Source organism: Babylonia areolata, chromosome 10, assembly GCF_041734735.1.
Source record: "Babylonia areolata isolate BAREFJ2019XMU chromosome 10, ASM4173473v1, whole genome shotgun sequence".
Taxonomy (NCBI): domain Eukaryota; kingdom Metazoa; phylum Mollusca; class Gastropoda; order Neogastropoda; family Buccinidae; genus Babylonia; species Babylonia areolata.
The window spans coordinates 3064174-3077037 of record NC_134885.1 but is presented as its reverse complement, the minus strand read 5'-3'; the positions used below and the strand labels follow the sequence as shown (position 1 = coordinate 3077037).

Below are 12864 nucleotides of genomic sequence, written 5' to 3'. Positions count from 1 at the left end.
CGGAAAGACACGTGAGAGGGAGACAGGTGGGAGAGATCGGAAAGACACGTGAGAGGGAGACAGGTGGGAGATATCGAAAAGACACGTGAGATGGAGACAGGTGGGAGAGATCGAAAAACACGTGAGAGGGAGACAGATGGGAGAGATCGGAAAGACACGTGAGAGGGAGACAGGTGGGAGAGGTCGGAAAGACACGTGAGAGGGAGACAGGTGGGAGAGATCGGAAAGACACGTGAGAGGGAGACAGGTGGGAGAGATCGGAAAGACACGTGAGAGGGAGACAGGTGGGAGAGATCGGAAAGACACGTGAGAGGGAGACAGGTGGGAGAGATCAGAAAGACACGAAATAATAAGACAGACAGAAGACAGCAGAAAGCAAAGCCTGGAAGGAGAAGAAGAGACAGCAACAGAAACAGTACAGCCAAAAATGAAAGACAGCCCTGAAGACGGCCGGTGACTACCCAAGGAACAATGTTTATTGTGTTGTAACGACTGTCGTACAAAGTGGCTAGAAAAGCGGCAGGCAATGGACACTTCAGACAGAACTGACTTGAGGGACAGTACAACACACCCCGAGGCATACACTGGACCTACACTGACCACAACAACTCTTCAACCACGGCAACACACAACTGCCTACTTCAGTCTGTAGAGCAGCATCTTCTACACTGAAAAAAAAATAAGAAGAAGAAAGTATATTATTTTTAAAACATCTGCAATAAATCTGGCGTCGTAATGGCTGAAAGCGTATGTATGTCAATGGACGTAAACAATTCACGAGGTGTTTGATGGCGTTTGGCGAAATAAACTAAGCCTTATAGTGATTCGGAGAGAGAGAGAGAGTGCACGCGCGTGTTCTTGAAAAATACGCTTGGTTCTTTTTGCCAATCATGCAAACAGCGTAGTTTGAACAAATCAACAAGTAAAGCGATGGCGAGTGATTTTTATCCATTTTTTTTTAAACATTAATTTTGAAAGAAGAAAAAAAAATGGAAGTCTTCACTTAGCACAGCAAATGATGTGAACTGAATGCTTGTGGAATGAACACTTGCACGGAGATCTCTCCTCAAGGTCCTCTTGCTTTTCGTTCACTATATCTCCTTCGATGGAATGAACAGAATTCAAAAGAAACGTCAACCTTGAAGACCCTGTGTCTTTCTCTTTTCGAATCGCTATTCTCAACTCTCTCAAGTACACTGGAAACTTGGAGAAACATCTTGATCTTTTGGTCTGTTGGTTTCTCCTCCAGTTTGAAACCCCCCCCCTGCACGATATCTCCAGACTCTCTCAATGATCACAGTGAAATCTGATGTTCTTCATGCCGATAAGGAATCGTACACGGTGGATAACCAATTCCTGTGGAGTTCCCACGAAAACATGCACTGTCATCATCGTGATTGATCCTCTTTTATTCTAACCTGCAGCCACCAACTACCTGGCAGTTCAGAACGTCCCCCCACATTCTGAACTGCTGAGGCAGTTGTGGCTTATACACAAACAGCAGTCACCTTACTCTGGCCTTTTCTACTGCCCTAAAGCCACATCTTGATCCGCTAAACAACAAAATCCTCTCAAAAACATCCACACGGGTTCTATCGTACAGTAACAATATCATAATAATCTTCACAAAACCAAACATGTTGCAGACTACACCGTTCTACTCTACATACATACAAAACTGAAATAAATACATGTAGACACTTTGTATACAACAATACAGGAATAGAAAATAAACACTCTGTACAAGTACACTAACTGAGACCGAGGTACGACATCCTCTGTTCTCCTCACAGTCTATCTCATTTTCACATATCTAAAAAAAAAATCTAACTGTGTAAACTGTCAATGGAAAAACTCTTCATTTGTTTGATAAACACAAAGACTCATATTCTTGGGGAAAAAAAATCAAATCATCAAAACAAATAATCTCTATGTCCACTCCAAACGCATGACAAAAACCGCGTTCCGAATCCACATTTGAAACACATCTCGTTACGTGCATAAACTCTCACCGTGATAGTTTTAGAACGAAAATGGTCAAAAGAACATACTTCATGACTTGAGAGTAAGAATATCTTGCATTATGCATGACACATGTGAGCGTCACTACTGCACCACAATGACTAATGGTGAGTCTGTCTGCTCTTCAGGCCTAGAAACAAAGCACGCCACTAATGGAACATTGTCACTTGGGGAAATTGGCCGATCGCAGAAATCGGTGGAACCCAACACGAAAAGCGTTACGCTTGTCTGAACACTACCACCTTGGGTGTGATTGTCGGCTATTCCGTGAATGTTAGTGCATGCAGATAACAACCTCACACTATTTGTCACTTTGTATCGGTCGATACTTCTTTACTCTGTCTACTTAGTGGAGGTTGAAAACCATCCCGGGATCTAGTACTTTCATTGTAAATTGAATCTTCAAAAATAAATTAAAAAAATGAGGCTCATTAAATGCCTCCGAAATATCCACAGAAAGCTGTATGAATGTACACTTTGTACAATAAATAATTACGAAATAATGTTGCTACATTTTTTTTTTTACAGCAGTCAAAACAACTGCCACGGATACACGTCATACAGAAACTAGTCCAGCTGATTGTAACAGATCAACTTGAGGTTGGTTCATCAAAAATAAAACTGTGTACAAATCAACGTTGAACATGTGCTCCCAAATACATAATGACAGAATTATGTAAGTGCTATAGCGAAGACAGACCAGACAGATCCAAAAAAAAAGAAGAGGAGAGAATAAAGTCCGACTGGGCCACAAAGAGAGAGAGAGAGAGAGAGAAAGGGGGACAGAGTTCTGCCAACAGAAGTGGAGACGGCACAGAGAGAAATGGCGGACCCAGGTCAGCAGCCAATGAAAACGAAGGTTAGCAGAAAGAAGGAAGAGGTGAAAGGAGCCAATGGGACGACGCCAAGTGGTGTGACGGACTTGCAGAAGGAAGACGGGAGTGGTTGCCCCTCACTACGCTGGACTGCCTGCCTCAAACACACCTCACAGCAACACGTCACGTCACGTGCTGGACCGGGGGGACGGGACAAGGAGGGGGAGTTGGTGGGGGGTGGTGGTGGAGGGGGCTCAACTCTCCGCCGGCACCTCCTCCCCCCCGGCACCCTCCCCTTCACCCTCCGCCCCGTGCTTCAGGTCTTTGCGCCACTCCGGCTGCTTTGACTGCAACGACACCACGTAAAGTACCAATCAGTAAGTCAGTCAGTCAGTCATCAGACGGCTTTGACTGTAACGACACCACGTAAAGTACCAATCAGTCATCAGGCAGATTTGACTGCAACGACACCACGTAAAGTACCAATCAGTCAGTCAGTCATCAGGCGGCTTTGACTGTTACGACACCACGTAAAGTACCAATCAGTCAGTCATCAGGCGGTTTTGACTGCAACACCACGTGAAGTACCAATCAGTCAGTCATCAGGCATCTTTGACTGCAACGACAACACGTAAAGTACCAATCAGTCAGTCAGTCATCAGGCTGCTTTGTAACGACACCACATAAAGTACCAATCAGTCAGTCATTAGGCGGCTTTGACTGCAACGACACCACGTAAAGTACCAATCAGTCACTCAGTCATCAGGCTGCTTTGACTGCATCGACACCACGTAAAGTACCAATCAGTCAGTCATCAGGCGGCTTTGACTGCAACGACACCACGTAAAGTACCAATCAGTCAGTCATCAGGCAGCTTTGACTGCAACGACACCACGTAAAGTACCAATCAGTCAGTCAGTCATCAGGCTGCTTTGATTGCAACACCACGTAAAGTATCAATCAATCAATCATCAGTCTGCTTTGACTGCAACAACACCACGTTAAGTATCAATCAAATAATCATCAGGTTGCTTTGACTGCAACAGCACAGTAAATCAATAAATGAATAAATAAATAAATAAATAAATAAATAAATAAGCTCAACACTCAGCTTATATCAGAGACTGACATTTGCCTACAGTTGTGCCAACAGCAAAGTCAGAGCTGTGTGATGAATGGTTTCTTCCCTGTGACGGGAATTCCTTTCCACATCTTAGTCTTTCATGACTCCTTTAGAAGGCAAAGACTGCACTGGCTTTAAGAGCTGCACGATCCAAACGCCGACTGTCCTAAAGCCCTCTTGGCCGAGAGAGTGGGGCTGTAACTTGGGCAAGACACTCTCCACTCTGATCAAATTCTCGCCCAGGAAGTCAGGACAGCGGTTGCCGCCTCTGCTGTTCTGATGGTCATAGTCGGACACGACTGAATGTCATACAAATGAATTAATAAAAGTAGTGTAGTGGATGAAGCCTTCATTATGATCATGAGTAATCACTGAGTACAGCAAGTAACAAAACTGTGGTCACTCACTAAGCGCCAACAAAGAACTGCCCTTGTTTATCAGATTCCTCAAACCATGCCTGACCAGAGTGGACGATGGTTCAGCCATTGGCGCTTTCACAGATCGCTCATGGCGCCTGACCCTAACCACACACTACACTTAATGGTCTGTGATTTTTTTTTTCTTACACCAAACATACCCCAAATCAATCATGGTTTGTGAAATTCCCATTTAAAAATCTCAACATCATGCAAGAATATGGGATTTTGTCATACCTTGGCTTAAGGTGAAAGTTGTCGATGTTGTCGCTATTGTTAACTACAGTTCTGAACATCCCCATGACCCAAAACCGACCGTAGTCTGTTATACTGATCATTTCGCTATTGTCTGAATTACAGGTATTAAAGAGAACAAAAATCAAAAGTAATAAATCTTCTTTTTTTCTTCTTTTTTTCCCCATTAATTAATGTTGATCTTATTGTATGTCTTTTGACGTATATGTATTATAATATCTAAGATGATTTCTTTGATTATCCCACACACAGAATCCACACACTCACATTACAGCAACCTAAGTGTCAGAAAACTCCAAACTCATGTATAATGTTAAAATATTGGTGGAAATTGTCCATGAAAACCGATTATTCAGACAAAGAACTTAATGTATTTGGAAGAATACTACTTTGAATACATTTAGAAACAATGTATTAATCGAAAATTGACATGTTATATTAAAAAAAAAAAAAAAACAGAAGGAAAAAAAGTTTTGGGTTTTTTTATTTTGGCCAATGAAGAAGGCGTGTGAAAGCACAAAAAAAAAGAGGAAAAAGAAAACGGAGAAAAAAAGACCAACACATTGTGATGCTCCATGACCTGCATGCAACTGAGGCCACAAAAAAAGAAGAAAAAAAAAGAAAAAGAAAAAAGAAGTAATAAATCTATTTCACCAGAAAAAGGCGGTGGACTTCCCTGTAGTTCTTTTTGGCGCCATTAAATCATCAACAAAACCAATCCTTGTGATGATGAAAGAGAAGTTTTCAGTTTCAGTTTCAGTTGCTCAAGGAGGCGTCACTGCGTTCCGTTCGGACAAATCCATATACGCTACACCACATCTGCCAAGCACATGCCTGACCAGCAGCGTAACCCAACGCGCTTAGTCAGGCCTTGCGAAAAAAAAATAAAAGAAAATAAAAGAAATAAAATAAGATAAAATAATAATAATAATAATAATAGATACATACATAAAAAAAGAACTACTACTACTATAATGAAATGTATAAGGCGCAAAAACTTGATGAAGTCAACTATAGGCGTACAAAAAAAAATATATATATATATAAGTAAATAAATAAATAATAATATAATAAAAAAAAATAATAATAAATAGATAAATAAATAAATAAATAAAAAAAGAGAAGGAAATCATAAACCAAAAAGAATGAGGAGGAAAGTTCGGGTGGTGTCGGTCATGTTTCATACCGTCTCGTCTTCCTCTTTGAGGGCAAATTTGTTCTGGCCTGTAGATTTCAGGTTGCCTCGGAAATCTCTGGATTCTTTGGTCTGGAGCTTGGTCAGTCTGCAAGCACATTGACAAGAGGAGTTATTGTTGTTGTTTTTTTCCAAATCTATCTCAACAAGCAGGCCCAACACTCGGTTTATATCACAGATTGACATAAGTTTACATTTGGGCCAACAGCAAAGTGAGAGCTGTATTATCAATGGTTTCTCCAGTCAATGGGAAACCATTTCCAGCTTAGTCTTTTGTGAAGGACTATGACTCTCAAACTAGGAGGCAAAATTGCACTGGCTCTTAGTGCTGCAGCCTTGTGGGCTAGTTGGCCTTTGGGAACCATCCCAACGCCGACTGTCCTAAAACCCTCTTGGCCGAGAGAGTGGGGATGTAACTTGGGCAAGACACTCTCCACTATAATAAATTCTAGCCCAAATAGTCGGAACAGCAGTTGCCTCCTATGCTGTTCTGATGGTCATAGTCGGACACGACTGACTATCATATATATATATATATATATATATATATATATATATATATATATATATATATATATATATATCCAACAAGCAGCAACTAAAACAAAAAGGTGGAAAAATATGAAAATAACTTTTATTTATTATTCTTACAATGGTAAGAATCAAAATCCGTAAGCAACACTATGATTATTTTTGACCATGTATTATGAAATGAATTCATTAACAGTTTACGTATCATCATTGTTATCAGCAACAGCAGCAGTATCGATCAAATACACAAGCTGTGAAACAAATGAACAATAACAGTTAGTCATAAATAACTCACTGGATTTATCGATTCAACGCCTGAACTGCAGTGATATCTATACACAGGCAAACGGAGGTGTAGTGAATTTGCATTCCAAAACGGTAAAACATATTAAGCTTTTATCAAGTTTCAAAACGGACACTGCGTGTGCTCACCTTCTATGTGTGTAAAGGGTGGCGGTGGTGGGGGTGGGGGTGAGGAAGTGTGTGAGAGGGCGTGCGAGTTGACGTGTACATGCCACAAACCTGTAAGACTGGTTTTGAAATTTTGTGGTGTCTTTTAACAGTCTTGTACTTCCGTCTTCCAACTCCTCTCCCTTACTTTGCCTTCCTTCCTTCCTTCCTTCCTTCCCTCTCTCTCTCTCCCAGTCTCTCACCTCTCTATATATATATCACATATATCACTCCTCTCTCCCTCTCTCCCTCTTTCAGCTTCTCTCCCTCTCTCACCTCTCTCTGTGTTTCACTCATTCTCTCCGCTTCTCTGATTATTGTGTGTGTGTGTGTGTGTGTGTGTGTGTGTGTGTGTGATTCATCCACCCCTTCTCTGATTACTCTCTTTCTCTGTATCACTCCTTCTCTTCCCCTTCTCTAATTACACACTCTCTCTCTCTCTCTCTCTCTCTCTCTCTCTCTCTGTGTGTCTGTGTGGCACCAGTTGTGTGGTGACAACACCAGTGACATGACAGGACCAGGACCAACTTACTTGCTCTCTGTCTTGTTCACCTTCCTCAGAACTGGCTTGATGCTAGACGAACACAGAGAAATAAACATTTGTTTGAAAGACAGAAAGGCTGAAAGACAGCACGTGGAGAGAAATGGGGGGGGGGGGGGGAGAGAGAGAAAAAGGGACAGAGATAGGGGGGAGGGAGGGATGAACAGAGAGTGGGGGGGGGATGGATATGGAGAGAACTGAAGGGAGTGGGAGGAAAGAGTGAGATCGAGAGATTCCAGATTCAAAAACTTTATTACGCAAGGATAAAGATTTTAGGCATCGCCCAGTCTTCCAATCTGTCCTTGTGACAACAATAACAATAACAACACATTAACGATAACGACACAAAAATAATAATTATTTTGTTAACACTGCTACATCCACTGCTACTACAACGAAGAATGATCACCATCATCATCATTAACATCGTAAAACGTAATAAAACGAACGCATTCATACATTCATATCCATACACATGCACACACTCTCTCCACCCAACATACAGAGAGAGAGAGAGAGAGAGAGAGAGAGAGAGAGAGCAAGAGAGCGAGCGAGAGAGAGAAACTGATACATATATAATGATAACAGTGACAGACTAAAAAAAAAAACCCACACACACCACAAAATAATTATAATAAAAAAAAGGTCACAGACCAATTTGAAAGGGGATTGGTCCGATTTTTAAAATCTACAACAACAACAACAACAACAAACAACTATTACATCAAAATTACTCCCCCTAAATACAAGCAGGCATTAGCCATACACGTCAATATTCGCAAAAACTGGAGACAGCAGGCCAGTGAAAACTATGGGAAACTACAATTGGCAAAAAAGGAGAAAAGTGCGGGAAATGAGATATTGTGGGCCCCATGAAAAAAACAACAACAACAACGACAGAAAGTGGCAAAATATAAAAGATTGGAGACCTCACAAAATAAAACCCCTGATATTTCCTGTTTACTGATGACAAAAACTTGCCAAGCCTGGAAATTTCACATCGTTGGTAAAACGTCAAGAAAGCCATATCTGTCTGTCTGTTCGCCTGGAGAGAGAGAGAGAGAGAGAGAGAGAGAGAGAGAGAGAGAAATATAGTGCATAGGCGAATCATGTGTGGAGACTCGACTCGACTCGAAATACCACGGCAGAATGAACGATGCTGGACTGAAGACACGTTAAAACCTCCTGCCCTGTTGTTACACAGGAAAAGCATCACCACTGTCGAATTCTTTCCTTCGTCTTCCTTCTTCATGCCAATGGTTCAACAACTGAGTGTTGAAGGGTCTGTATCTGCCAGACACTGGTTTGCTAGGCTCCCAAATGATGGAAATGCCACTCTCTCTCGAGTCCTGTTAGGGGTTGACAGGTCTGGGAGCTTTGCGGAATGGGTTTGGGGTGGCTGATGACCAATATCACCACCATTAAAAAGAACACACATGTAAAACTACTGATTACATTTGCTGCTCAATTAAAAAGCGCATTTAAATGTTCTCTTAAATTATCAACACCCCCCCCCCCCAAACAAAAAAAAAAAAAAAAAAAAAAAGAGTTTGCAAGAGATACTTACAATTTGCCCTTGGTGTCGTTGACTTTCAAGGTCAATTCGTTGATCTGGAAAAAAAATCGAAATGTTTCTCTCTCTCTCTCTCTCTCTCTCTCTCTCTCTGTCCTTTCCTCTCTCCCTCTCTGTCCTGACCAGCCCTACACTGACCTGTAAGTCCTGTTTACAGATGTTGATCTCCCATATCGTACACCCCATCCCTCTCTTACACCTTCCCTCCGCCACCCACACCCTCTCTCTCTCTCTCTCTCTCTCTGTAACACCCTCCCCCTCCCTCCTTCCCCAGTGATCTGTATTGACCAATGACCTTGACTGACCCCTGACCTGTACTCACCAGTGACCTTTTACACTTCCCCTTTCCCCCATTCCACAGTGACCTTGACTGACCAGTGACCTTTTACACTTCCCCTTTCCCATATTCCACAGTGACCTTGACTCACCAGTGACCTTTTACACTTCCCCTCTCCCCCATTCCACAGTGACCTTGACTGACCAATGACCCGTACTGACCTCGAAGTCCTGTTTACGGATCTTGATCTCCCAGTCGTACACCTCTTCCTCCAGCACCGCCAGCTTGGAGTGTAGTTCCTTCACCAGGGCCTGCAGCTCGGCTGTAGACACGTGCAACACGCGCACACACACACACACACATACACATACACACACGCACCCACGCACGCACGCACACACGCACGCACGCACACACACACACACACACACACACACACACACACACACAGAGGTTACGAAAGTTAAGAGGTGGATTTCGAATGGTTCTTTATGATGTAAACAATATGTTTTTGGTGGCAGGATGCAAGCGATATATTGCAGACAACTCTCTCTCTCTCTCTCTCTCTCTCTCTCTCTCTCTCTCTCTCTCAACACACTGTTCCAAATCCTCGCAAGTTTCAAAATACCAAAAAACTGCTCCTCGCCTCAACCAAATACCGACTTACACAAAATCACCGCCCTGAACCTTATCCAAAATTGATCAACACAAAATCGCACCACTAATCCCGATACCAAAACTGATTTACACAAAATCACACCCCCTAACCCTGACCCAAAACTCATTCACACAAAATCACACCCCTAACCCTGACCCAAAATTGATTAACACAAAATCACACCCCTAACCCTGACCCAAAACTGCTTAACAAAAAATCACCCCCCTAACCCTGACCCAAAAACTGCTTAACAAAAAATCACCCCCCTAACCCTGACCCAAAATTGATTCACACAAAATCACCCTCCTAATCCTGACCCAAAACTGCTTAACAAAAAATCACCCCCCTAACCCTGACCCAAAACTGCTTAACAAAAAATCACCCCCCTAACCCTGACCCAAAACTGCTTAACAAAAAATCACCCCCCTAACCCTGACCCAAAACTGATTCACACAAAATCACCCCCCTAATCCTGACCCAAAACTCATTCACACAAAATCACCCCCCTAACCCTGACCCAAAACTGATTAATACAAAATCACCCCCCTAACCCTGACCCAAAACTGATTCACACAAATTCACCCCCCTAACCCTGACCCAAACCTGACACGGACCACTGACCAGCTTGTTGCAGTCTGTGTGGCGATGTCAGGAAGCTGTGTTCTCCTATCCATTTAACTTGAATCTGCAATTTGATGTCATGTACAGCTCAGTCCTTTGAGAAACTGTATGATTCTCAAACCAGGAGGCAACACTCCACTGGTTCTTAGTGCTGCAGCCTTAGGGGCTAGTTGGCCTTTGGGGAAGCATCCCAACGCCGACTGTCCAAACACCCCGAGAGGGTGGGGGCGTACCTCAGTCAAGACACTCTTCACTATAATCCAATTATAGTTCAGATAATCGGGATAGCTGTTGCCCCTGCTGTTCTGATGGTCATAGAGGGACATGGCTGACTATACATACAGACATACATACCTTGGTTCAGACCATCGGCCTTGAGAGGAGTCACTCTCTCGTTGATGTACCTCTCTTTCTCTTCGGCCTTGGCCTTGGCCTCGTTTCGGAGGTCTTCAGCCGCCTTTTGCATAATCAGTTTCTGCACACAGCACACGTGCACGTGATGCACGCTGTGAAAATTGTGCACAAACACCGCATGTGGGATGACTCCGTTTTAGGGGTTAGTTGGAAGGGGGACGTCTTGGTCTGACTTCGGTGAGATTTTAAAAAAAAAAAAAAAATAGCGTGCTTGCAGCAAAATATCGTGACGGTGTTAGACTAGTTAAAGGTGGTATGAGCCAGAAGTAAGAACGCTTCAGGTGCCTACTTTGGAAAAAGAAACACTACAGGCCTATATGCCTCTTCTTCCTAGTTGCAGTCTTTACTTGATCTATGGACTGTGTAACTTGTAACAACACAATCAACTGGTAAGGAGGAAGGCAATCAGTGACGATCAGTTCTTGTTTTGATAAATCTGAGGCATGCATGCTAATAAAACAATACCACCAAAAAAAAAACCCTGTCTTGTTAGCTAAACGTTAGTCATGCGTGCATTCACATTCCACAACTGGTGATGTCAGTGAACAAGATGCAGGAACATGACAAAAGTCAGGGACTGGGGTGGGTGGGAAGGAGGGGGGAAGATTAGACAGAATGCGGGGGGGGGGGGGGGGGCAGGGTGTGTGGGGGCAGGGGGGGGGGGTAGGGTGTGTGGGGGGCAGGGTGTGTGGGGGCAGGGTAGGGTGTGTGGGGGCAGGGTAGGGGTATGTTGAGGATGGAGATAGAGAGATGTTAGTTTGTGCGGGTCAGTTGTGCGTGTGTGTAAGGGTGTAGGTTAGGGGGTAAGCTGAGAATGGAGGTGGAGGGAGGTTAGACAAGGTGGGGGTCAGCTGTGCATGGAGGAGGGGGGAGGGGGTGTAGGTTAGGTCAGGGGATGGGTGAGGGTGGGGGGGGGTACCTTCATGCAGGTCATCGTCTTCCCGCAGCCAGGGGGGCCAGGCCTGGAGGTTCTCACATATCTCCATCAGCAGGGCCTCCTCCAGAACCACCTCCAGCCCTTCCTCCAGGAACCACGCCATCACCTGGCTCACCACCTCCCGCTGTGCCGCAACCGGCACCCACACACAGCGACACACACCATGCATTTCTTAGTTCTCATGCACTGCCACCAACCACCCGCCAACACCTTCAACATCAACAACACACAGCGACACACACCATGCATTTCTTAGTTCTCATGCACTGCCACCAACCACCCGCCAACACCTTCAACATCAACAACACACAGCGACACACACCATACATTTCTTATTTCTCATGCACTGCCACCAACCACCCGCCAACACCTTCAACATCAACAACACACAGCGACACACACCATACATTTCTTATTTCTCATGCACTGCCACCAACCACCCGCCAACACCTTCAACATCAACAACACACAGCGACACACACCATGCATTTCTTAGTTCTCATGCACTGCCACCAACCACCCGCCAACACCTTCAACATCAACAACACACAGCGACACACACCATGCATTTCTTAGTTCTCATGCACTGCCACCAACCACCCGCCAACACCTTCAACATCAACAACACACAGCGACACACACCATGCATTTCTTAGTTCTCATGCACTGCCACCAACCACCCGCCAACACCTTCAACATCAACACACAACGCCACCGCAAACACCATCAACATCAACACACCATTCCACCACCTGTCAACACCATCAATACCAACACACAACGCCACCCACCATGCCATTGTCAGTTCTCATGCACTGCCACACCCGCCTCCACCATCAACATCAACGACACACAGCGACACACATCATGCCTTTGTTTCTTCTCGTGCACTGTTAAGAACGAGCCGGTGTCACTACCTCAAACTACCCCCAGCTGGGTTTTTACCCCGGGGACATTCTGGACTAACTTCGAATGGATACCCGGGATCATTTGTAGCTCAGCTGTCAAGATCAGTTGTGACTAGCTGAAGTTTTTC

At 44.0% G+C, this 12864-nt stretch overlaps 1 protein-coding gene across 10 annotated transcripts in view; it reads right to left on the bottom strand.

The window, feature by feature from the left end:
* Nucleotides 1-454: 454 nt before the first annotated feature.
* Nucleotides 455-12864, bottom strand: part of LOC143286719 (uncharacterized) — a 77235-nt gene continuing 64825 nt past the window's right edge. For all 10 annotated transcript variants that reach the window (XM_076594414.1, XM_076594416.1, XM_076594417.1 and 7 more), the window contains 6 exons: nt 10832-10952; nt 9420-9520; nt 8916-8959; nt 7340-7381; nt 5818-5914; nt 455-3184 (listed from right to left, as the gene is read on the bottom strand). In XM_076594414.1, coding sequence (XP_076450529.1) covers nt 3092-3184; nt 5818-5914; nt 7340-7381; nt 8916-8959; nt 9420-9520; nt 10832-10952 — 498 coding nt within the window. In that variant the 3' untranslated portion in view covers nt 455-3091. The remainder of the gene's footprint in view (nt 3185-5817; nt 5915-7339; nt 7382-8915; nt 8960-9419; nt 9521-10831; nt 10953-12864) is intronic.